General features: G+C 41.8%; 1 protein-coding gene and 1 long non-coding RNA gene across 2 annotated transcripts in view; both read right to left on the reverse strand.

Annotated features, from left to right (window-relative positions):
* LOC126020055 (uncharacterized) overlaps nt 1–25,395 on the reverse strand; it is a 1,004,964-nt gene that overhangs the window by 820,523 nt on the left and 159,046 nt on the right. The gene's annotated exons all lie outside the window — the stretch shown is intronic.
* The window catches only part of OSBPL3 (oxysterol binding protein like 3), a 210,965-nt gene that overhangs the window by 41,933 nt on the left and 143,637 nt on the right, over nt 1–25,395 (reverse strand). Inside the window, exons 11-15 of the mRNA XM_049781437.1 lie at nt 18,007–18,137; nt 13,637–13,744; nt 7,526–7,660; nt 6,451–6,544; nt 1,071–1,321 (exon numbers count right to left, since the gene is read on the reverse strand). Coding sequence (XP_049637394.1) covers nt 1,071–1,321; nt 6,451–6,544; nt 7,526–7,660; nt 13,637–13,744; nt 18,007–18,137 — 719 coding nt within the window. The remainder of the gene's footprint in view (nt 1–1,070; nt 1,322–6,450; nt 6,545–7,525; nt 7,661–13,636; nt 13,745–18,006; nt 18,138–25,395) is intronic.

Consider the following 25,395-nt stretch of genomic DNA (forward strand, 5'->3'; position numbering starts at 1 on the left):
TGGGATAAAACAGAGAGAGATTCTCCAGAAGTCCCACCCCCTGGTGAAGATGACACTAACTAGATACCAGAGGTGAATTGCTATAGAATAAGCTTTTAAAAGAGATTTATTTTTCTTGACCATACTCTATGAATAAGAAGGGGAAGAAGGAAGAATCGTTGTGATACGAAAATCTCTTCTGTGAATGAAGTTGACAGAAAACCTAAGGAGCTGGTGGGATGATTCCAAAAATAAACATGAGCATTCTCTAGGGAAATTTACCTTAGATGAGAAAACCAATGAGGTGGAGAAATTAAAGTTCTGTTCTCCCGGGGTAGGAAAAAAAAGGAACATGCCAACAGCCTTTAAGATGTATTTCCTAGGCAGGCATATCAAAACCAAAACATGAAGGATTCTGGGAAATGAGGAAGCACAAAACCACAAGGCAGAACTACCCTACTTATTCCAGGTGCCAGCTGGCAGGAGGAAATGGGCATGATTTGCTCATGGGCAAATTATGATGAGGAGGTGAGAGCCCTGGGTTGTAGGGGAACCAGCTATTGCTAAGAGAAGAGCCATCGAAAGAGCCAGCAGAGGGGTCTGAGCAACAGGTCGGTTGATTATTTGCACACAGCTGATCCAGGTTCAATCCCCATCACCCCATATGGTCCCCCAAGCACCACCAGAAGTGATCCCTGAACACAGAACCAGGAGTAAGCCCTGAGCAAAGCTAGGTGTGGTCAAAAACAAACAAAAAACAACAACAGCAAACCCCCCCCCAAAAAAACAAACCCCCAAAAAGAGTAAGCAGAGTGCTGGAGCACAGAGGGTCAGATGCTTGCACTGCACTATATGCAGCTGAACCTAGTCAGATGCCTAGAACTGTACACATACTCCTTGAGTACCTCCAGGAGTGATCCTTGAGTGCAGAGCCAGAAGCCAACTCTGAGCACAGCTTGGCATAGTCCCCTGAACCATCCCCACACCATAAAGAGTAAACTGAATGAAACAGAGGACTAGGAGGCCTGACTCTGGCCTGCTCTGCTCTGAGCCCATCCAGGCTGAGACCACACGGGTTGTGATCCACTCACCATCCTCTCCACGGCATCGGGCAGCTGTGCAGCCTTGTCCAATAGTTCGCTATATTCTAGCTCCTCGCAAAGCCTTTGCAGTGTGTTCAATGGTTCGTTCAGCTCCACCGGCATGGCTACTTTGGATAGATCCTTCCCTATGTTATTTCTCAGGATGTTCCATAGGCTGATGTTACTGGTGTTGGGGCATGGAGCTGGCAAGCATGTTCGCCTCTGAGACCTGGATTCTCCTCCACTTTCAAAATCAGGCCCTGAAAAGGAAAGAAACCTGGGTTTTCTCAAGGCAGTTTTTTTGCTTGATTGTATTACTTACATAAATCTAAAAAGAAAAATCATCTTATCACATCCTCATGCTTACTCTTAAACTTGGTTATCTGAAATCTGATTGTGTCAAGTATGACAGTCAAAAAATAAGCCAAAAAATTCTGAGCAGGGGTGCAGGGATGCATCTGATGGTGGAGTGCCTGTCTGTAGGCAAAAGGCCATGAGTGTGATCCCTAGCTTCAAATAGGATCCCCAGCACCAAGTGTAATTCCACTAAAAGTGTGTCTATTATCCCCCCTTGTGCCCCAGCCCCCAATCCAATACCAGGTGTGCGCAAGCACCTCAACTAGTGCTGGAACCCCTGAAACAGCAACAAACAACAAAGGGAAGGTGAGAATGAAGTAATGAGTCTGGAAATAAAAGGATGGAAAGCCTAACATGTTAATAGGAGAAGAAGGAAGGAAGGAAGGAAGGAAGGAAGGAAGGAAGGAAGGAAGGAAGGAAGGAAGGAAGGAAGGAAGGAAGGAAGGGAGGGAGGGAGGGAGGGAGGGAGGGAGGGAGGGAGGGAGGGAGGGAGGGAGGGAGGGAGGGAGGGAGGGAGGGAGGGAGGGAGGCAGGCAGTAATAGGGTGTTTGCCTTGCACACAGATGATGCAGGTTTGATTATTGAGTACCACATTCCATATGGTCCCCTGAGCACCATGGCAGGGTGTGGCCCAAAAACAACAAAACAAAACAAAACAAAACAAAAAAATAATTCTGAGCAGCTACCTTACAAGTACCTTACAAGTTGAAAAACACCTACATTTTATTTACAAGGCTTCCTTAAGTTCCTGCTCCAAAACTACCTCCTCATAGTTTACACATCACTCGGAAGCGATAAGACAACTGGAAGTGAGATTCTATGTCTATTGCAACTTACTGTTTAATTTTTCAAAGTCTTTCTAAAAATCACTTTAGTTTCTTATTAAAACTGTGGGGCCTGAAAGTAAAGAGATTTAAGGTGCTTGATTTTCATGCAGGGCCAACCCACATTCAGCTTGGACATCCCATATAGTCCTCCAAGCCTTGCCCGGACAGGGCTAGGACTAAGTCCTGAACACTGCTGGGTGTGGCACCAAAACAAAAACAAAGCATATCATTAAAACAATGATATTATAGGAAAATCATAAAAGAAATGAAAGTCATTCCACTATCCAGAAACAGTAGTCACTGATATTCTGGATAAAAAAAATTTAACTCACAGTAGATATGAGTACTTATCCCAGTAACATAGTAATTTCCTTTATTACTCAAAATTCCCCCAATAACCACTTTAAATGACCAACAAAAAATTCTGTTCTCTGCTTGCTGATTTTTTTTAACTTCTGATAGATTTTTAGATTTGTTTAAATGTTTTTCTCTGATATGAAAAAATGTGATTTTTGTTTGTTTCTGGGCCACACCCAGAGGTGTTCAGAACTTGCTCTTGGCTTTGTGCTCAGAGATCACTCTTGGTGGTATACAGGAGAATACATGCAATGTTGGGGATCAAACTGGGATCAGCCATGTATAAGACAAGTGCCTGAATCTCTATTTTATTTCTCTGGCCCCTGTTCACATTTTTAAATATTTGACTATATCTCTGATTTATTTTTCCTTATGATATACAGAGAGGGTTCCTATGTCTAAGACAGTAATTTTTAGATTTTTGATTCAGATAGCACCACAAAAAAAAAAAAACTCTACAAAAAGACTGTTCTGCAGTACATATGAGTGTATCTTTTCCACTCTTTTGGGAGCCAGAGCGATAATACAGTGGGTAGATGTTTGCCTTGCACATGGCCAAACCTGAATTAGATCCCCAGCACCCCATATAGTCTCCTGAGTACCACCAGGAGTGATTCTTGAGTGCAGAACCAGGAGTAAGTATATTGCCAGTGTGGCCTCCAAACAAAACAAAAATAAATAAATAAAAATAAAGTCTTTCTAGGTTTATTATTATTCACTTAAAATTTGGGGCAATTAGACAGCGTTATCTCCCCGTTACAACTTAACATTTAAAAAAATCCTAGTGGTTTTTGAGTGCTTTTAGAAACAACTCTTTTCCAAATTATCTCCTTTTTTCCTTATCTATTAATATTGTAACATTTTGTTTTTCTATTTGTTTTACTATTTATCTCCACTTGAAATTTACCTTTAAATTTTGATCATAAAATTTCTTGGATGAAGTCATTAAACAATGATATTTTTAGTTACTAAATCTAGTCATCTTTTTTTTTTTTTTACTGTGAGTACTTCCAGTGCTTTATGTTCTGAAATTCCTTTCCAATACCAATTGGGTCTATTTTCAAATGAAATCTTTTATTTATTTGTTTTTGGGTCACCTGGCTATGCTTAGGGTTTATTCCTGGCTCTGCACTCAGGAATCACTGTTGATGGCGTTTGGGAGGCCATAAGGATGCTGGAAATTGAGCCCAATCAGCCACATGCAAGGTGAGACCTTACCTGCTATTCTAGCCCCATCAAATGCCATATTTTGTCTTAAACTCTTTTGTAGAAAATAATAATTTACCTGTCCATATTTGTTAAATTATGTACTAAACACTTACTCATTATGAGGCCAATCACTCTGATTAAAGAGATGAGAGAGAAGAATGAAAAAAGTACAACTATGGCCATACTTTACAGTCTCAGATTAACTCAAGCAGTTAATTTGTTTAAACTACCCAACTGGGCAAACCCTGACTTCTACCAGTAAATAGCTGCATATGACAGTCGTTTTTAAAATACCCTTTCATGGAAACTTACAACATTTTCTTTGAGGATACTGATGTAATCTCTTTTAAAATAAAATCCTATGGGGGCCAGAGGCCAAGTGGTCTCAGGTGCAGTGATGGAGAAAAAAAAAAGGCAGAACTAAATACCCAAGCCAAAGTCAATGACAATAAGATCAAGAGATTCAACTTTAACTATCTAGGGTGCCTGAGTGATAGCAGAACAGTAAGGCGTTTGGCTTGCATGCCGACCACACAGGACAAACCCCAGTTCGAATCCCGGTATCCCATATGGTCCCCAAGCCTGCCAGGAGTGACTTCTGAGTGCAGAGCCAGAAGTAACCCCAGAGCATCTCTGGGTATGGACCCCCCCCAAAAAAATCTTTAACTATCTAAACTTAAATTGTCCTGTTATACTGGCGGGGGTTGGGGCAATGGAGATGGTATGGGATGCACTTAGGTAACACTGGTGGAGAGAGGTCGAAAGTGATGGTGGAAATTGCCCTGATTCACTGAATATCTGAAATTCAACTATGAAGGACTTTGCAGATCACAATGGTCTCGATGAAACAAAATTAAAAAAAGAAATCCTATACTAGCCACTAGTAATGGTTCATACAAATCTATCTTTTATCCTGTAATGTCTTCTAAGCTTTTTATTTACAGAGTATTATTACTCCTTATGATACTCTCTTGAGAAAAAACAGTACTATATCATTCCCATTTTACAAATGAACAAACTGAGACACAAAGAAGTTAAGTAACTTTCTCTAGCATACATAATCAGTGAGTGTCATCTATTTTCCAAATCCACAGCACCCAAGAAGAAGGCTGGGTTTGGTTCAGTTTATTTGGCTAAAGCAACTGTGATCAAAGTTCTTGAAAAACAACTGTGAAATGATGATGGAGAGCAACAGCCTTTAACCTCAAAGAGGTTGAGTTGGAGTCAACTCAACACAATGTGGACTTAGGACTAGAGAAATGGTTCTTAACTTAAACCCCTGAGCAGAAAAGAAACAGATTATGTAGATTATGTGTGTTTCTTCCAAACCTGTTTTTTTTTTTATTTAATTAATTAATTAATTGGTTTGGGGAACCACACCTGGTGATGCTCAGGGGTCACTCCTGGCTCTGCACTCAGAAATTGCCTCTGGGGGAACCATATGGGATGCTAGGAATTGAACCAGTTTCCTCCTGGGTCAGTGTTTCCCTCAGCTTTCTCCCCAGGGCCTCAGAGAGGAAGACTTGAACTAATGGTTCTATATCTCCCTTTTAATCTGCATTCATATTTTTTCTAAAACAATACTGGAACAATTGGCTTTCTCTCTTCAACCAAGAGTTCTTAAACTTTTCCAACAAGGCTTATCTCTTCAGAAATATTTTAAGTAAGGAAAAGAATAAAATGGGCAGCTGCCATCTCCCAGCAGTGCGGCTGAGAGCAGGTATATCTAGGATAGTCCCTTCCTGACTGTTTTTTGAGGTTTCCAAAGAGTCAGCTGCTTGGCATCCAGAAGATCCATTATTTTTCACATATCTTCACTGAGCTGGGACAAACTGACATGGTCCCGGTCCCTATATAGATGGGAAATCAAGAGGCAATCTGGGTATTCTCTGTGCAGTCCAAAGCTAGAGCCTCTCAGAATCATGACAGTGCTTGGTGCTACAGAATCCATGAGAACTAGCCAATGGGAAGCTCCTCTTTTTATTCTACTTTTATTTTTTGTGATTTTGATTGTAATGGTAAGGGGGATCTTCTCCAGTGATGCTGGGGCTGCTCAGAGACCATATGGTGCCAGGAACCAAACTAGGCCAAAAGTTCAAAGCTTTGGTAGGTCCAGCAGTACCAGGAATTTCTGGCAGCTTTGGGAAATCCAAGGACCCCATTTTAAAACAAAGCCTGTAAAACATGTTATCCTGAAGAACCTGAAGCTCAGATACCAATTAAATCAAACCTTTATTCTTTAAATATTATTAATTCCTAAATAATAAAAATTACAAATTACTTAAAAACAATAAGCTGCATTCTAATACGTCTTGCAGAGAGAATCTTTGACCATGTACCTGATAGCAGTTGCAATCATTTTGAATATGAATCATAATTGGTATATCCTCATTTTACAAAACAAAAATCTGTACAAGTACTTTCATTTGAATTAATCCATTTTCACATGTGACTACCATCTTTCCTGCTAGATTATAAAAGCCTCAAGATGAGGACTTTATCTTCATTTTCTTATTTGTTTCAGTTCTCGGCTTGCAATATGCACCCCTTCTTCTCTCTCCCTCTCCCTTACTCTTCTCTAATTCCACCTATTAGAATTCTATGAAGATCCAAACTTTCAGAGATCAAGCAAATCTTACCTAAAGTCTGTCTCTCATTATCTAAATCATTACTGAGATTGTCTAAGGAAAGGTTATCACTTATGTCACTGACATATGAATCATCTTCAGAAATCTATGGGGAAAAAAAGAATTATATCAGAATAAAAGTAAACAAGCCAACTTTTCACAATACTTTTATTGTAAAGAATCAAACATCTTAAATCATACATACTGTATAGACATAATTTTGAATGCTATTTTCATAGAGACCCACACACTAGTCTCTCTAAGGGGTGTTTGAAGCAAGCATCATTATGAAAACTCTTCCTTGATGTAGTCTCACAGGGTAAATGTAAGTCAACTCAAGACTTTAGTTATTATAAAAAATCTTAGCATACTACAGTTTCAGAATTTGTTGTGCTTAGGTAGAATGACTTACAATTTGTCTCAAATATTTGTAAAAAGAAACCTCTGTATATTAATAAATAGGATCATCAGTATTAGTAATTCTATACTGAATGGTTTAAATTACTAATACATACATAAATTTCAACTATGTTTTTTGCCTCTTTGGGAAAGTATGAGTTTGGGCATCAACTTAAAACAGTATTATTAGATGTTATAAGCTAGTGTTATCATGAATATATAAAGTACAATAAAAATACACATAAGTCAGTTATGATTGAAAATCAGCATGTAAGGGAACTTACCTTGCCAAAGTGATCCCTAAGCACAGAGCCAGGAGTAATCCCTGAGCATCAGTAGGTATGGCGCACACACACACACACACACACACACACACACACGAGACTCGTACATATATTCTGTTGTTAAACAGCTAACAGTCACAATTATAGCACAGCAATTGGAAAGAAGTAGGATAAACCAAGAAACAGAAATAGTAAGTCTCCAACACCTTCTCCTTTGATAGACTTTTTTCTTATGATCATGTATCCTGTTGTGCTTGAGGAGAGTGTGAGTTATAAAAAAAGATCCTCAGAACAGAATGATAAAAGACTCATTGAGTTCCATGTTTCTAAATATGGGTATTGACGGAATAGGGACAACAATGAAAGAGATATTTGAGGCACCACACTGAAAATAATCCTCAAACCTCGTTTTCAGAAGAACTTGGAGATAACAGGACTTCCTGAGCATCAAAAAACTCAGACATGGAGTCAGTGATGGAGAGCCGACTTTCATTGGAAAGCTGGTGAACCAAGACTCGGCTGTCATCTCTGGAGTTTTCCTATGGAAACAGAAAACCAAAGGTGCCCATCGTCAGAAGCAGTCTCAGATCAAAAAAAGGACTCATTATATAAAGGACGCATAAGGTCACAGGCCCATGCAAACAAGCAGCTCAAAGTAGAGGTCAGCTTCCAAAACTGAGGGGAAGCAAGCCCCACACAATAGACAATGAACAAAGGGATCCCTCATATGGGGCTTCACTAGCAAGAACTATCCTTGCGTAGTCCCTTTGTCCACAAATCTCAAAGATCTATTTAAGGAGGAAACATCCAATGCTGTCTGAACCATACCCTCTCATTCCTTGTATCTTCTAATCTTAGAATTTCCTCAGACTGGTGCAAAAGGTTCAATGCCATGGCATGGCTGGTGCAGAGAAATGGAGCTTTCTTCTGTTCCTGTGCTTTACACAGGCCAGTATGCCTCTCTGGAGGCATCCTTGACTAATACATAGAGTTTGTGTCTACAGGTGACCCAGGTGGCAGATCATTCATTATTCATGGCTGAATGATGCATTCACTGTGTTTGTCTCTCTGAATACACAATGATTCTACCAGAAAAGGAAATACTCAGCTTCCTATATAAGCTTCTACACAAACCACATGATAGAAGATTTGGGTTTTCTCATCATGCCGGGCTCTCTGTTCTGTACTCCACGAGTTTAGAATTGTCCTGTGGGACGAACCTGAACACTTTGTAAAAAATGTTTCTATTAGGGGCCGGCGAGGTGGCGCTAGAGGTAAGATGTCTGCCTTGCAAGTGCTAGCCAAGGAAGGACCGGGGTTCGATTCTCCTGCGTCCCATATGGTCCCCCCAAGTCAGGGGCGATTTCTGAGCGCTTAGCCAGGAGTTACCTCTGAGCATCAAACGAGTGTGGCCCGAAAAACAAACAAAAAAAATGTTTCTATTCAATGTGCAAGTAAAATTCAACCCCATACATTGAGCAACTGCTTTGTGCCAGCCAAGGAGACAAATGGTAAGGTTTCTAGTGCAAAGGATCCCCCTTACCACTATATGTACCACACAAGATCAAGTTGGGGGAACAAAGAGAAGATAGGTGAGAAGCAGAGAGGATAGTAAGAGTGACTCTCTTAAATAGCTTTGGTTTATGGAGGGCTTCAGAGAACAAGTGACTCTTGACCAGACCTCGATGGGTCAGAACAGATTCAGGACAAAATGGCCCAATCCCTCAATCAAAAGTTAGAGAACTGAACTCCCCCAAAACAAGCTTTTCTCATAGGGCTGGTAAAGGAACTGCTTCACTATCATTAAAAGAAAAACACCCTTTCTTTGCCTCCTTGCCCCACCCCCCCAACTGTTGTTGAGATGACTGAGAAAGAGGGATGAGGGTGAGGGGTGTCACTGGTTGTGGTGCTCAAACATTTGTGGGTTGCATGCAGTGTTCTCTGGGACTCTCACATTTGGCTTCAGAATTTCTGGAGATGCAAAGCTTTATTGTGAGCCTGATCACCACCAACAGCTAAGTGAGGGCTAAGAATCTGCTGTAATGAGTGGAAAGCAAGAGCTCTATCATCAAATACCTCATTGAGTATCTATTAAGTGAGTCACAGAATAACTTGGGCAAGCAGAAAACAAACAGATTATGTGGATTATGTGTGTTTCTTCCAAACCTGGGTCTTTTAAAATTGATTAATTGGTTTGGGGGCCACATCTTGTGGCATTCAGGGGTCACTCCTGGCTCTGCTCTCAGAAACTGCCTCTGGGGGAACCATAAGGGATGCTGGGAATTGAACCAGGTCCCTCCTGGGTCAGCCCATGCAAGGCAAACGCCCTATTGATGTGCCATCTCTCTAGCCCCTGGCCTGGGTTTGATTCCACCACACCAATTAGGAATAGTCCCTGAGTATTGCCTGGTGTGGGCCCCAAACAAAAATAAATAATTTTTTAAAAATCTGTTCCATGCCTCCCTCAGAAAGCAGCTTTTTGGTCTCTCCTAACAAAGAGATTATTCTGGAAACTTGAATTAATTATCGCATCTGTTCCCTTCAGGGCCAAAGTCTCTCCCATGCAAAATGGAGACCTGGAGACACTGGACATGGCTAACTAAGCGGCATTCCTGCTCCCTAGAACAAAGGAATCATGCTGTGACTTTGGTGTGCTCCTCCCCCAAAGACTCATGATTTATTTACTTGTTCTAATTATTAATTTATCACCATTCACTCTGGTGCTCTCTAGATTCTCTTAGGCAGATGAGTCAAGGATTTCTTCGCTGATCAACATGGAAAATGAGACCCTGGTCTTTCTGGTATGCCATTGCCCAAGTCACTGAGGAGTGAGGACTGCAGAGGCCCCGTACCCAAGCCACTGTCCTATATACTGTGGGGACCTTTTTAAGAGACTAGTGACCTGACATTCAAGCTAGGCATTCCCCCTCAAACTTCTAAGGTGTGAGTGGCTGTTTCTGTTGTACCCCACAGAAGAGAAACAGAAGGGGGGAGAGGGCACACAACATGCTCAAAATTGCATTTTGAGGTCTTTCTCTCCAACCCTTTTTTTATGCAGATAGCTTAGCTTTCCATTTGACATTATTGTAATCAGAATGACTATAGATTTTCTTCCAAGCAATATTAAAGCAAAATCCTTATTTCCAAAATTAACATTCATTCAAAATTGAAAACTAATTTAAAAATAGAAAATATAGTAATATATAAGCAAATGAACTATTGATTAAAGTCTGGGCACCCAGATGTGCCTTTATTAACCTCTTTATATATGTGGGCTACACTGTGGTGCTAAGAGTTTATTTCTGACTTTGTGCTTAGGGGTCACTCCTGGTGGGGATAGGGGGACTATATGGCTTATTGGGGATAAGATAAGACAAGTGTCCTTTTTAATATTTTTATTTAAACACCTTGGTTACAAACATGATTGTGAGTGGGCAAGTGTCCTTCTATACTACCACTCTGGCCCCCACATAATTTTTAAATGCACATGTGTTTTCAGCTTGGATTTTCCCATTTAACTCTAATTTTTTTTTTAGCAATTCATTTTAGAATGTAACAAAAAGATTTAAGCTGCTTCCCAAATTACCTTTGAACTGTTCAAAATAAATTTACTAGGTCATTTTTCTCTTTGTATTGATTTTTAAGCCTCTCCTATTTTTCTCTTTCTTTTATATACAGGGTAGTGATGCTGCTGGAGATAAACCCTTTAAGGAATGGAGCCTGAGGATATGTTTTATTTTCTGGCTTTAAGTCTTTCAGCATGATGCAAGCCATGGAGAGCTGCTGGACAAACAAGGACTTTGAACTCACTAGAGTGGACTCAAATCTAAGAGCTTTGGGGGGAAGATATTTAACCTCCCTGGATTTTTCTTCTTGCCACTCTAATTGCACAACTGTGATCTACCTCAGAGATCATAATTAAGATTCGGGGAGGTAAGGCACTCAGATGCATATGGAATAGAGCCAACAGTGAAAAAAATAAGTTTTCTCCTCTTTTGGCCTATTTTTTAAAGTTGCTGCCTTTTTTTTTTTTTTCCAAATATAGACTTACAATTTTCTAGGATGGTGACCACACCCCAAGTCACTTAATGTTCCATTTGTAATGGAAGCTAATTAAAATAAGTCAGTGAGTGTAGATTATAATCTGATTACATTAAATACTCACATATAAAAATAGAAGGATCTGGTAGAATGTGGGGGAACTTCTTAATGCATTTTAGACTCCAAGTAGCCAGCTCCATCTTCAAAGATGGGCGATATGTGCAGCTACCAAAGAGTAGAGAGTCAGTCTAAAAACTGAGGGTCCTCAGCTGATCTACAGGAGGGAACAACCATTCCTAGCTCCGGCGATGAGGTTCCTGCAAAGTCCTTCCTGAGCCATTGGGCTGGCATTCCTGGGCTGTAGTGAGGCCTTTATCCACAGACTGTCTCATTTCCTGAAGGCAGCAGATTTGACTCTCCCTAGGAAGGTTAGCTGAGTTACTCAGTGCCAGACAGGTGAAAATCAGGCAATAGACAATCACAGAGTGAGAAAACAGATGAATGGGAAGCCTGGATCTTCCATTCATGACCTGGGAGGTTGTTTTGGAAGGTGTGGCTTTGTGGGGTTCATGTGGCTCAGCCTTCAGGTAACTTTCTGGTGCAACCAGTTTAAAAATATGCATTTGAGGGCTGGAGATATAGACAAGGTGTAAGGTGCTTGTCTTGCATAAGGCCAAACAGGGTGTGATCCCCGAGTTCTACCAGGAGTGATTCCTGAGCACAGGAGTATGCCCTGAGCATCGGCGAATGTGTGCCCAAAGACTTGTGCTTCTTGGATTCCTTTCAAAATACTAATAGCCCCAAGAACACATGCTGAGTCTAAATTCAGGGAAGCATGAATGGTCAAACGTGGATTTAACTTTTAAAAATCTGTCATCTTAAACAAACTCATGCATTTAGTTAGCCATGTTACTTGAAAGGCAAGAACTGCCTGGACATAAACATTAAACTTTCTTTGCCCAAGGTTGACAAAAAAGCCATCAGCAGCAGCCACACGGAGTGCCCTAGCCTGCAAGACCCTGTGGTATAGTCTGGCCTGAAGGGTGGCGAGTTTCTCTGTGGGAACTGAATGTATTTTCACAGGTAACATGGCATGATCTCAGCATCCTGAGGCCATAGGCTTTTGAAAAGGGGCTCACTTGGCCTGGGTATCTACCAGCTGTGTGTCTCTCTCCCGGGCCAAAATGCTGACTCCCCAAGAAGGAAGGATTTGGAGAAGGTATTGGTTTCATGGAGGACAGGGAAAAGGGGAAGATGAGAAGAGCCAACCTAGACATTCTTAAATGTTTTACACATACATATATTTATCTTGTGTATTTATTACCTTCCTTATTTACTTTGAATGTATTCAGTCAAGGAACCAGGGGCACCTAATAAGTCTAGTTTAGGACACATCAGGACCAGAGTTAAAACTCCAGCACCATATCTGGTCTCCCAAGCGCAACCTGGTGTGACCTGGATACTCCCAACAGAGCCCAAGCATTGTAGAGGCTGCCCAGTGGGCTGAGTTTTGCCAGGATTGGTTTCTGCATCCCCTGAGTGTTGCTTAGGAGACCCTCCCCCAAATGATTGATTCAATGAACTTTGATAAACTCTAATAAATAAATAAAATAGATAAACTCTAATATTGTTAATGAAGAACTTAGCACACCTGAAGCAAGTATGTAAGCGCTGACTAAAAGCAGTTTTAACCTTTAGTTTTCTTCCTTTCTTCCTAATAATCCACTTGCATTTTAATGGAAAATTTTCACTTCGATACATAACAAGAATATTTGAGAGGAATAATCCAGCTCTTGAGAAAAGACATTTTCAATGGTCTTACAATATGTTTAGTAGATCTATACTCCGTGTGCTTTGAGATTGAACTTGAACTAGTCTCTTTCTGGTCCATGTCCTTGCCCATGTCCCAGTACAAAGTTCATATACAAATGTTTTCCCTCTCCTAATCTGGATGTGTTAACCACTCAAAAAGCTTCAATTTGAATAAAGCAATTCTCACCACCCCCCTTGAGCCTAGAGCTGTGCATTTAAAAAGAACAGAGAGAAAGAGAGTAAAGAAAAGAAAGACAATCACAGAAGAGAGATGGAAACAGCCACCAAGAAAAGGGAGGAATGGAGAGGGACAGAGGGGTGGAGAGAAGGACAGTTGGCAGGAATTGGGGTACTAAAGATCAGAGAAACTGAGGCTGCTGCAGTGATGATGAAAGAAAGAAACTCTCCCATAGCTCTGCCTCCTGGGACATCATGTCCAAAGGAGAAAGGTAAGGTAAAGAAATACAGAGGGAAGAACAGATGAGCAGAGAAGAAGCAGCATCAAGACACATTTAGCAGTAGCATTGTTTGGGGAAACCCTGATGCCCCTTCCCTGCAGCAGAGCAGAGGTGAACACCCATCACAGGGGAGCAGGGAGACATGGCATTGGGTGTCACAGGGCAGGGGTGGAGGCAGAGACAGGAACACACAGTCTTACCCACCTCTGCCAGACTGTCACCCAACTTGGCAGCAGCGGGGGAGTCGAGGAGCAGAGACTCAGCATGGATTCTGCATAAGCGTTCTTTAAGATCTGTGTTTTGTGCTATGGCCTAGAACACGTTAAAAACAAAATAGGGGGGGGGGCTCCATTAATCCATGGTGGTTTCTAACGAGTACCCTGGGAACCATAGGGTCATCTGGACTCTGTCCTGGGGTTCTGAGAAACCTGGGAGATGAAAGAGCTCATTACTCCCATCCAAATACTAACCAAGCTCGATGAAATCGGGATCTTTCAGGGTGGTATGGCTATAGATGGAAGAGGTCATTTCTGAAAGCCACATGAAGGTCACCCCCACTCTAGTTTCCAGAGATGGCAGGAGGATGGGGGAGGTGCTCCACTGGGATGAGACAGCCCCCAGTAACTCAGCCCTGTGACTTCTGGCCTTTCTCTTCCCTGACTGATAGGTTCTCTTCCTAAGAATCACAAGTCTTTCACTTTTACTGAGGATCAAATATTTTTCAGTGCTATTTTATTATTTATTTTATGCATAAAGTTGCCTGGGTTCTCAGGAAATGTGCTGAAAGTAGGTAGGGCTTTAGGAATGATTAATATATTCTAGCATTGGAGTTAGAGCATTAGTATAGTGGTTATGGGGGAGGGTCTTGTCTTGCATGCAGCTTACTTGAGTTCAATCCCTGCTACCCTGTATGGTCCCTGAGCACTGCCAGGAGTAATTTTGGAGTTCTGAGCCAGAACCCAAAACATTAAGTGTGGCCCACCACCACCACCACCACCACCACCACCACCACCACCACCACCACCACCACCACCACCTCTACAAATTCCAGCATAGCTGTTATCTTATTCAGTATTTTTATTACTTTGTTGTTGTTGTTGTTGTTATTATTGTTGTTGTTTTAAAGAGCTCACTTACCTGTGTAAGAGCTAAGGAAAAAGGTCCTGGAATAAGTGAACATGATACTGCCACCTCTTTATTTCTCCTTGGGAGTGCTTATTTCCTAAATCAGCAACCCAACCATGCCAGACAAATGGCTTAAAACTAAAGAAGATGTTCCTCACTCAGCTCAGCTCCAAAGTCTGTTACTGGGAAGGGTTCAGTTCCTCTGACTGTCTTCCTAGACCTGCCACACGCAGGTCCTATGTGTTCATGCTAGATCCACCCTGTAACCCATCTCTAGACTCCTGTCCAGGAAGCCAGAGCTTTTCTCTCCCATCGGGTTACTCTGGCCCATGGGTTCAGTTGAGCACCCACAGAAGGGGGTAGTTCTGTCACTCCACTGCTTGGGTCTGAAACAAAGATTCTGGCTTTATATGTTAGTTCTTCTGGATGGTTTGGGCTACTTAGGGAATATCCTCCAGGTTCATTCAGGAAACATCGAGTAAATGTTTCTTATTCCACAAATACATGTAGAAACCTAAACTGACCTATCACTTCATTCTGGCTATAGGTCACTTGTAACTTGGTTAGAAATCTTACTATGGCCTGAAAGGCCTTATTTTAGTAGCTACTCTTGAGAAACCACAGGCTAGAGAAAGAAAAATACCAAGATTTTGGTACACACAATGCAAATGTATCCATTCTGATGGTCTGATAAGTCTCTAAAAAAATTATTGAAAAAATCATTCTGGGCCCGGAGAGATAGCACAGCGGCGTTTGCCTTGCAAGCAGCTGATCAAGGACCTAAGGTGGTTGGTTCGAATCCCAGTGTCCCATATGGTCCCCCGTGCCTGCCAGGAGCTATTTCTGAGCAGACAGCCAGGAGTAACCCCTTAGCACTGTGGGGTGTGGCCCAAAAACCAAAAAAAAAAAAAAAAAAAATCATTCGGAGGGGCCAGAGAAATAGCATGGAGGTAGGGTGTTTGCCTTGCATGCAGAAGGATGGTGGTTTGAATCCCGGCATCCCATATGGTCCCCTGAGCCTGCCAGGAGTAATACCTGAGTGCTGCCGGGTATGACCCAAAAACAAAAACAAACAAACAAACAAACAAACAAAAATCATTCTGAATTTAATAAAAAAAAATCCAAGCCATTGGGGCCAAAGAGTTAGGTATGGTCCTTTCCTTGCACATAGGTATCCTGGGTTCAATCTCTGACATCCTATATAGTCTCCTGAGTACCTCCAGATATGATTCATGAGTGCAGAGCCAGGAGTAACCCCTGAGCACTACCTCACCAACCCCCTCAAAAAAAGAATCCAAGCCATAAATAAAAACACATCCAATTTTAGGGGCCTGATATAGTACAGCAATTAAGGTGCTTGCCTTGCATATGGCTGACCCTGGTTCAATCTCTGGTATCCCATATGTTCCTCTGAATACTGCCAGGAGTAATTCCTAAGCACAAATCCAGAAATAAGCCTTGAGCACTATGAGGTGTACTCATTCTGAAAAGGAAGGAAGAAAGGAAGGAAGGACGGAAGGAAGGAAGGAAGGAAGGAAGGAAGGAAGGAAGGAAGGAAGGAAGGAAGGAAGGAAGGAAGGAAGGGAGGGAGGGAGGGAGGGAGGGAGGGAGGGAGGGAAGGAAGGAGGGAGGAAAGGAAGGAAGGAAGGAAGGAAGGAAGGAAGGAAGAGAAAGAAAGAAAGAATGAAAGAAAGAAAGAAAGAAAGAAAGAAAGAAAGAAAGAAAGAAAGAAAGAAAGAAAGAAAGAAAGAAAGAAAGAAAGAAAGAAAGAAAGAAAGAAAGAAAGAGAGAGAGAGAGAGGGAGGGAGGGAGGGAAGGAAGGAAGGAAGAGAAAGAAAGAAAGAAAGAAAGAAAGAAAGAAAGAAAGAAAGAAAGAAAGAAAGAAAGAAAGAAAGAAAGAAAGAAAGAAAGAAAGAGAGAGAGAGAGAGAGAGAGAGAGAGAGAGAGAGAGAGAGAAAGAAAGAAAGAAAGAAAGAAAGAAAGAAAGAAAGAAAGAAAGAAAGAAAGAAAGAAAGAAAGAAAGAAAGAAAGAAAGAAAGAAAGAAAGAAAGAAAGAAAGGAAAGAAAGGAAAGAAAGAGAGAAAGAGAAAGAAAGAAAGAAAGAAAGAAAGAAAGAAAGAAAGAAAGAAAGAAAGAAAGAAAGAAAGAAAGAAAGAAAGAAAGAAAGAAAGAAAGAAAGAAAGAAAGAAAGAAAGAAAGAAAGAAAGAAAGAAAGAAAGAAAGAAAGAAAGAAAGAAAGAAAGAGAAAGGTGGGCCTTTCATACCCATACAGTGGGTAAGGTGCTTGCCTTGCATGTGAGCCCTGTCATCCCATCTGGTCCTCCTAGGTACTGCCAGAGGTGATTTTGAGCACATTTATAAAGTACTAGGAATTACAAGTCATCTAGAGATGAAGTATTCAGAGGAACATGTACATGCAGGTACTATGTCAATATTTGGGCATCTCTGAATCTTGGTATTCTGGGAACCCTGAAATCAGTCTCCCTTGATATCCAAAGGGACATTATGTGAGTTCAAATGTTATTTCCAAAGTTCTCTTACTTTTCAGTTGGTAAGGTTAAACAAGCAAACAATCTGTTATGGAGTTCCAGGAAATTTAATGGAACACAGGTCTCCCAAAGAATCAACTGGAATCAACAAAAGAAAGCAAGAGAGGGAGAAAGTGAATGTTAGACAACATCTCACTGAAAAACATTTCAGGTACAACAGTTACTTTCTGTTGTTATGAAAGCACAATGGATTACCTTACATTTATATGACTCATCTTGTTGTACCTGAAAGGAAATAAAAAGCTAAATGTTTCGTACTATCAAATCAAATCACTTTCACATCTTTGAAAGAGTGATAAGTTGGATCCACAGATGTAAAGTTTCCCTTTGCTATCAAACATTTTGAAAATTCAATCAAAATTTGAGAACAGAAATCTTCAAATGGCCAGTTTTTAGATATCAACAAGCGTTCTGTAAGATTTACTCAAAAGCTTTACAGAACTTTAGAAAGTTCACAGAACTTAAAAAAAATCAAGATCAGAGGCTAGAGAGATAGCATGGAGGTAGGGTGTTTGCCTTGCATGCAGAAGGACGGTGGTTCGAATTCCAGCATCCCATATGGTCCCCTGAGCCTGCCAGGAGCGATTTCTGAAAGTAGAGCCAGGAGTAACCCCTGAGTGCTGCGGAGTGTGACCCAAAAACAAACAAACAAACAAAAATCAAGTTCAATAGGAAGAAACCCAACTTAGAATGACTCAGAAGGTCCCAGAGATAGAGTCCAAGAAGGTTCAATGTTGGTGCTTAGAATAAGCAGATTTGATCAGAGGTTGGACTATAATTTAGATGATTTGTTTGGTTTTCTCACAAAGTAACAGCACAACCAAGAAGACAGAGGGTACAAATAAAACCATGAACCCAGATGAGTTATTCTACAAGAATCTGACCCAGCATGTGACTTACAGAGGAAAGAGCGTGCTTCAGACCAAGGACCTGGGCGGAGGGGGACGCAGAGACATCCTGTTCCATCAGCTGCTTCAGTTTCTCTCTCTCCGTTGATATGGTATTAAAAGCTGACCTTAAAGTTAAGTAGGCTACAAAGATAGAATCATTATAAAATGGAATAAAGGAAGAGGCACAATTAAAAATAAGATCTTTTTACAAAACAACCTCCACAGCGGAGTATTTTGAGTACAAAAATGTCTTATCTAAATTGGCTTTTAAAAAAATAATTTGAATCAAGGCTGGAGAGATCACAGTGGGGCAAGGTCCTACACATGGCCAGCTCTGGTTCAATCCTTGCCAACCTCTACGGTCCCTGAACCCACCAGGAGTGATCCTTTAGTTAGTGCAAAGCCAGGAGTAAGCCCTGAGCAGAGCCAGGTGTGACCCAACCGAAACAAAACAAAAAATTTTAATCATTAACATTGAACTTAACCTTAAGGTAAATGATAGATTCTGGGTGATAATGAGTCAATGTGGGTTCATTGATTATAACACATGTAACTTGAGAGTGGGATGCTGTATAGGGGAGAAGGGAGCAGCAGTATTGTACTTTCTGTTCAACTTTGCTATGAATCAAAAACTGCTCTAAAATTAAAATTTATCAAAAAATTTAAAATCACACACATCGTAGACTGGAGAGACAGAACAGCAGGTAAGGTGCGTGTCTTGCACACTTAGATTCTAGATCCCAACTCTGAATACAACCCCTGAGCTCTTCCAGGAGTGATCCCCGAGCCCAGAGCCATCAGTAAGCCCTGAGCACTGCAGAGTATGGGCCAATGCCATGCCCCTCTGTCACAAACAAATGCCCACACATATCTATCAATTCCAAGGCGCTTCCATATTCACTGTCAATTTCTAAAATTTTAATACTTATTAGAGCATGATGTTTGGGTATTTAGAATTATTTCTGAATTATTAATTATCAGTGCTCAGCATTGTTTGTTTCTCCAATGACTAAAGATGTTTGAAAACAAAGCTGCTTGAGTGTTGGGGGTAAGGATGAGACACTAGGATGGGGGTTAATAATGCAACAGAGGAGGCCTACAACGGGGAATGTATTTGCCTTGCATGTAGTCAAACAAAATTTGATCCCCAGCACCCCATATGGTCTCCTGAGCCCTACCAGGACTGATACCTGAACCCAGAGCCAGGAGTAAGCCATGAGGACTTCTGAGTGTGGCCCCCAAATATCATCATCATCATCATCATCATCACAACAGCAATAATACTATGGTAGAGAATCTAGACAGTACTAAAAAAGGTAACAAATTCTTAGCTTCTTAAACCATGGGTAGAGACCCCAGAAAGCTCATGTAACTGAATATGGGGTTGCAAAAATACTGGCAATAGTAAAATGTTTGTAAATAAACAATGACAAAAAACAAATTTGAAATAAAAGATGTCATGAATTCTTGGTGCTTCTGGCAATGCTCACATGTATTGTATTCCTTAGGTACAAAGCAATATCAAGTGGAAAAAGTTTAAGTCGCCCAGACCCAATTAATCACCAGTGAGAGTCAGATGGATTGTGTATATCTCTAGATGATACCTAAAACCAGCTTTGTCCTATGAAAACTGGACAGAGAATATGATTGACTGACATTTTGAAGACCAGGAAGTGGCCTGGAAGTTTGGTCAAGAGGTAGAACACAAAGCAGGAGAGAGAGCACAGTGGGTGCTTGCAGCAGGGTCCTACTTGCAGCAGACCAGGGTTTGATCCAGGTTCCCTATGGTCCTCTACCCACCACCAGGTGTGATTGCTGAGCACAGAGGCAGGAGTAGTGCATCCTGAAAACCCAAGGTGTGACTACAAAACCAAAGTCAAAAAACAGAAAAGAGGTAGAGCACATGCCTGTGTCAATGATGACATTCCATGGCAGCCCTAGTGTAAGTGGGTGTAGCCTCAGTGGCCTCTGGGCAGCTCAGGGCCTACATCTTGGAGGAATGTTCCCTAATAAACAGACACACATATTAACACATACACAGAGGCTACGCACCCATTTTCCTCTTACTGTAATTAAACTGCATTCCTTGCAGTCCAGTTTCTCTGTTACCCTCCACACTTTGTCCCTGAGACCACTGATAAGCTTTGTTTCCAAACATCTCCAGGGGCTGGAGAGATAGTACAGTTTGGGGAAGGTATTGCCTTGCACATAGCCAACCTGGGTTCGACCCTAGACATCCCATGTGGTTCCCCCAAACCTACCCAGAATAGTTTCTAAGTGTAGAGCCAGGAGTAAGCCCTGTGCATTGCCAGGTACAGCCCCGAAATCAAAATAAATCAACAAATATCAATACACAACAACAAAATTCATAAGGTTTATGTATGTTTGTGATTTGTTTTTATTTACTTTCCCATTCTTACTGAAGCACTGTAATTTATAATACTGTTAATGATAATTTCATGCACTCATTGTTCCAACAAGATATCTGTCACCCCCCACACTTTTCTTCTACCTATGCACCAGTATCCCAAGGGTAAGGCACACCAGAGCCCCACCACCCTCCCCAGGTAAACTCAGTTCTGGAGTCCATTGCTATAGTTCTGGTGCTTTGGGTGATGCTGCTCCATTATTATTTTTCTTTATATCCCACATATGAGAGATCATTCTGTATCTGCCCCCTTCTGAAGGACTTCACTCAACCTATTACTGATCATTAGAATCATGTTTGAACATTAGCTTTCCCATCTCTTTTATTACATTTTGTTCTATTATTTTTGTTTTGTTTTGTTTTCTCCCCCATCCCTGGTTTTTGTTTTTGTGCCATATCTGGGAATGCTTAAGGTCTACTAATGGCTTTGTGCTCAGGGAATCATATAGGGTTTAGGGGATCAAACCCAGGTCAGCCACATGCAAGGCAAATGCCCTACCTGACGTACTATTGTTCCAACCTCTATTACATTTTGTTTTAAAAGGGTAGAAAGAACATAGAAGCAGACATATATTTCTCCTCAAATGACATGGCGTGTTATTGAATTCCACAGCTTTGCATTTTAAAGGTATTAATAGTCAAGAGTATCATATTTAGTCTCCCAGAAACTACATATGCATTATTGACTTCATCCCACATTCCACAACTTTGGGAACAACTGAGCTTTTCCATAGGCTGTTGCTGAGCTTGTGACATTTAGCAACAGATTTGAAGCATCTTCACAAAATCATGGCACAAAGAAAATCTCTGACAACGTCTATGGAAACCCTTTGTTCTTTAACAGGTAGGCACCACAACGTGAGTTAATTAAGTTACATCCAAGTTGAGGCACTGATGGTACATTCAGTTTAACAAAGGATGGAATAGAAAGCCCAGGAGAATGATCCGTTATGTGGTTCCCTCACCACAGTTCCATCATGGATGGACTGACCTGAATGAGCATGGGATGTGCCTGAACTCAGATGTCCTCATTTGTAAATGGAGATGGTAATAATAGCACAAGCTTTAGAAGATTCATAGGCATCAAATAAGATGATGCTGGGAAGCGCTCAGCCCTGTATATAGCCGATAATAAATAATAAATGTCACCACCAGAATCACAATGATGGGAGAGAAGGAGCACACAAAGAGCAGAAATGGTTGCAGACTTGAAATAAAGTTTTAGGAGGCTACAAGAATCTCTTGCCAGGATGAAGCTTAGGAATACCTGAATGCAGAATTCAGAGGGGGCCAGTATCTATGGAGCAACCTTAGTGTCTGCTGGTATTTGAGGCCACACCTGTGGTGCTTAGAGGCTACTCCCAGCTTGGTACTCAGGGTCACTTCTGGTGGTTCTGGGAAAACTAAGCAGTGCCAGATATCAAATCTGCCCCCCCCCCCCGTGTACAAAGTATATGCTCCATATACTTTGTTGGACAATCTCTCTGACCCTTCTTTTTTTTTTATTAAAATAACATGTATTTATATCATTAATAGCAAGGGCCAGTGCTTTCCAGTTTCTGTCCTAATGGATAGTTCCCCCAACCCCAACCCTGCCCCACTCTACAGGATATCGAGATATCCAAGGCCATCTGAGTGGGTTCCTGGGGGAGCAACTCTTCATGGCCATGCTTACTGCTCTTAATTAAATAAATGTAGCACCAGCTGGTTGCCACTTTTCAAATCAATTTTGGCTTTCAGGCCAGCATGCAGTAAGGCAGGCAGTCAATCAAATGATTAAAAACTTAAACTTGGAGCCAAAGAAACCCAATTGGTGGGGTGCTTGCTTTGCATGAGGCTGACTGGGTTTTATCTCCAGCATTCTATATGGTTCCTTGAGCACTGAAAGGAGTAGTACCTGAACATAGAGCCAGGAGTAAGCCCTGAGCACCACTGGTTGTGCCCTCACCCCCCCTCCAAATAAAAGCAAAAAAGACCCAAATGAGTTACATCAATGATATCTGACAATAAGCAAAGCACTCTAGAAGGCTCAGATGCCCAGAGTACCCCAGGGTGGTGCTCCACCATCTCCAGCTTCCTAGCCCTGTGGTCTTTGCTCAGTTGCTCAGTGTCCACTTGCTATACCTCCACAATCTCCAGTCTCTAAACTCTCCTGGGGAAGGAAAAATTTCTTCCTGGTTTTTAATTGACATTTCTCTGTGTCTCCTCATTGGCAAACAAACTGACTTCCCTTCTCTGGGGTGTTTACATCAGAAGGCAATCACAGTGGCTGACTCCTCATCTTTCACTGAGACTGTCTCTCACCATTCCCCAGAACTCCTTGTTGTATTGAAAGACCCTGTTGGAACTTTAGATAAATTTGAATGCCATAAGCAAATAGCTGACTTTGTTTTTGTTTCGAGACCACACCTGGCAATGCTCAGAGGCTACAAGCCTGCTTGGAGTAGCTTAGTGGCCGCCGCTGGTGGTATTAGGGAGAGGGCTGGGTAGAGTAGACATGGCGCAGTGCTGGATATTGAACCTGGTTTTCCTTCAAGCAACGTAAGAGCTCTAGCTCGTTAGGCTCTCTCTAGCCCTGGCTCTTTTTGTTGTTGTTGTTGTGGTTGTAGCATTAGCTTATAACATTAGCATTGAAACAAGAACATATATTATTGACTAGGTTCAGGTGTACAACTTTATAAATCCACATTTGTGACCCCAACAGATTGTACAGGGTTAAGATGCTTGCTGACACATGGACAATCCTGGTTTGATCTCCAGCACCACATATTGTCAATCTCCTGAACACAGAGTCATGAGTAAACCCTGAATGCTGCTGGAAATGGCCTAAACACTCCCTGAAGAACAAACAAAAAAATCATAGCTGTGTAATGACAATATGATCATTTGAATCCTAGATTCTACTCACCAGGATACAATTGATCCCTTTAAGCCCCCATTTGTTCTTTCCCTTTCCAGTAATCACCACTTTATTTTTCAGGTCAAGCAAGGCATATGTGGGGCTTCTTACTGCCATAATGCCTCTAAATTTCAGTCTGTAAAGGGAGCTCCCTGGATGTGGAAGAGGAGGTTCTTTCTACCTCTGCAAGTCTACATCGAAGCCACAGGAACAAGATGCAGCTTGCTAGTACCCTTGAAAACACCTTCCAACCCTCGAGGGTAGGTTGTTGCTGGCCTAGTGCTCGAAAGCTTTTGGTACACAGTCCCCATCTAACCTAGATGGGTGGCGGCTCTTCTACCAGCTGTTTTGAACATAGGTCGAAGATAGAATAGCTGTTGTAGGCTGAGCCTGGGCTGAGCCACTGCAGGAGGCCACATCACAGATGGACTCAGACTGATTCCTCTTCTGAGTCATGCTGAGGAGGAGCTCTTCAAAAAAGGAAGATTCAGGACCTTTCTCCTCTGCAGCAAGGCATAGCCTCTTCCTTTCATTAAAGATAGCTCGGGTAATGTGGGGAAGTGGTATAGCTATACACACACCACAGACTCAACAACACAGAAAGCACGAGATCCAAACTTCAACCACCCAGCTCTATAATGTGCCTGACTAGGTGGTAGGCTGGGATGGGGGTGGGAGTGAGGGGAGAAGAGAGGAAACATGGAAATGCTGGCGGAAGAAAGCTGACAATGATGGTGCAATTGGTACTAAATATTATATGTCTAAATCCAACTAGCAATAAGTTTGTAAGTAATGGTTCCTTAAATAAAAATAGAAAAATTAAACAGCTCAGAGCTGGAGAGATAGTCTGGAGGGCTTGCCTTGCATGAGGCCAATGTAGGTTCAATTCCTGGCACATTGTATGGTTTCCTCTAAGTATGATCTCTGAGTGCAGAGCCAGAAATAAGCCTTGAGTTCAATCAAGTGTGGCCCCAAACCCATACATACATAAATAAAAGGGTAGTTTCTACTATTAAAAGAATTGCAGTGTTTTATTAGGAAGTTCTCCCATAAAACCTAACATGTCATACTTCTGAGAACATACAGGGGTTGTTGGAAATTAGTTGAAAGGGTGAGACAGGTCATTTTACAGATGGATCATACACCAACAATGTCAAACACTGAAAAAACCTCAAATGGTAACTGTGGCACACTTAAGGTATGAATTTAAAGAGCACAACTTAGTTTCTGTATTACCAACCTGTAAACAACATAGTTCAAAGAGTTGAGCACATGCTTTACATGTATAGTTCCCATGTACAGTCTTTGGGAACTCTATGTCTCCCCAGCACCACCAGGAGAAGCCCTCAAGCACTGGGCCATAAGTAACCCCTGAACATTGGTGAGTATGCCCCCCCCAAAATGTAAAAAAAATATAACCACAATATTTTTAAAAATAGGCAAGTAGAAAGAGTCAGTAGTTCTTGCTTTCCACTTGGCCAACTGGATTGATCCCTTATACTCTTTATGGTCTCACCAGCCCTGCTAGAGGGAGAAAAGGAAGGAAGGAAGGAAGGAAGGAAGGAAGGAAGGAAGGAAGGAAGGAAGGAAGGAAGGAAGGAAGGAAGGAAGGAAGGGAGGGAGGGAGGGAGGGAGGGAGGGAGGGAGGGAGGGAGGGAGGGAGGGAGGGAGGGAGGGAGGAAGGAAGGAAGGAAGGAAGGAAGGAAGGAAGGAAGGAAGGAAGGAAGGAAGGAAGGAAGGAAGGAAGGAAGGGAGGAAGGAGGGAGGGAAGGAGGGAAGGAGGGAAGGAGGGAAGGAGGGAGGGAAAGGAAGGAAGTAAAAGAAGGAAGGAAGGAAGTAAAGAAGGAAGGAAGGAAGGATAGAGAGGGAGAGAGAGATGAAGAGAGGGACAGAGAGGGAGAGAGGAGAGAGAAGGAGGGGGAGGGGCTGGGTAGTACAGAGGGGTTAGGAAATTCTCTTGCATCCAGCTAACCTGATTTTGGTCCCTGGTACCACATCACTCAAGCCTTGCTAAAAGTGATCCCTGAGTACAGTGGAGTGTAGCTCCCAAACAATCAAAAATAATAATAAAA

Source organism: Suncus etruscus, chromosome 10 (assembly GCF_024139225.1).
Source record: "Suncus etruscus isolate mSunEtr1 chromosome 10, mSunEtr1.pri.cur, whole genome shotgun sequence".
NCBI classification, from domain to species: Eukaryota; Metazoa; Chordata; class Mammalia; order Eulipotyphla; family Soricidae; genus Suncus; species Suncus etruscus.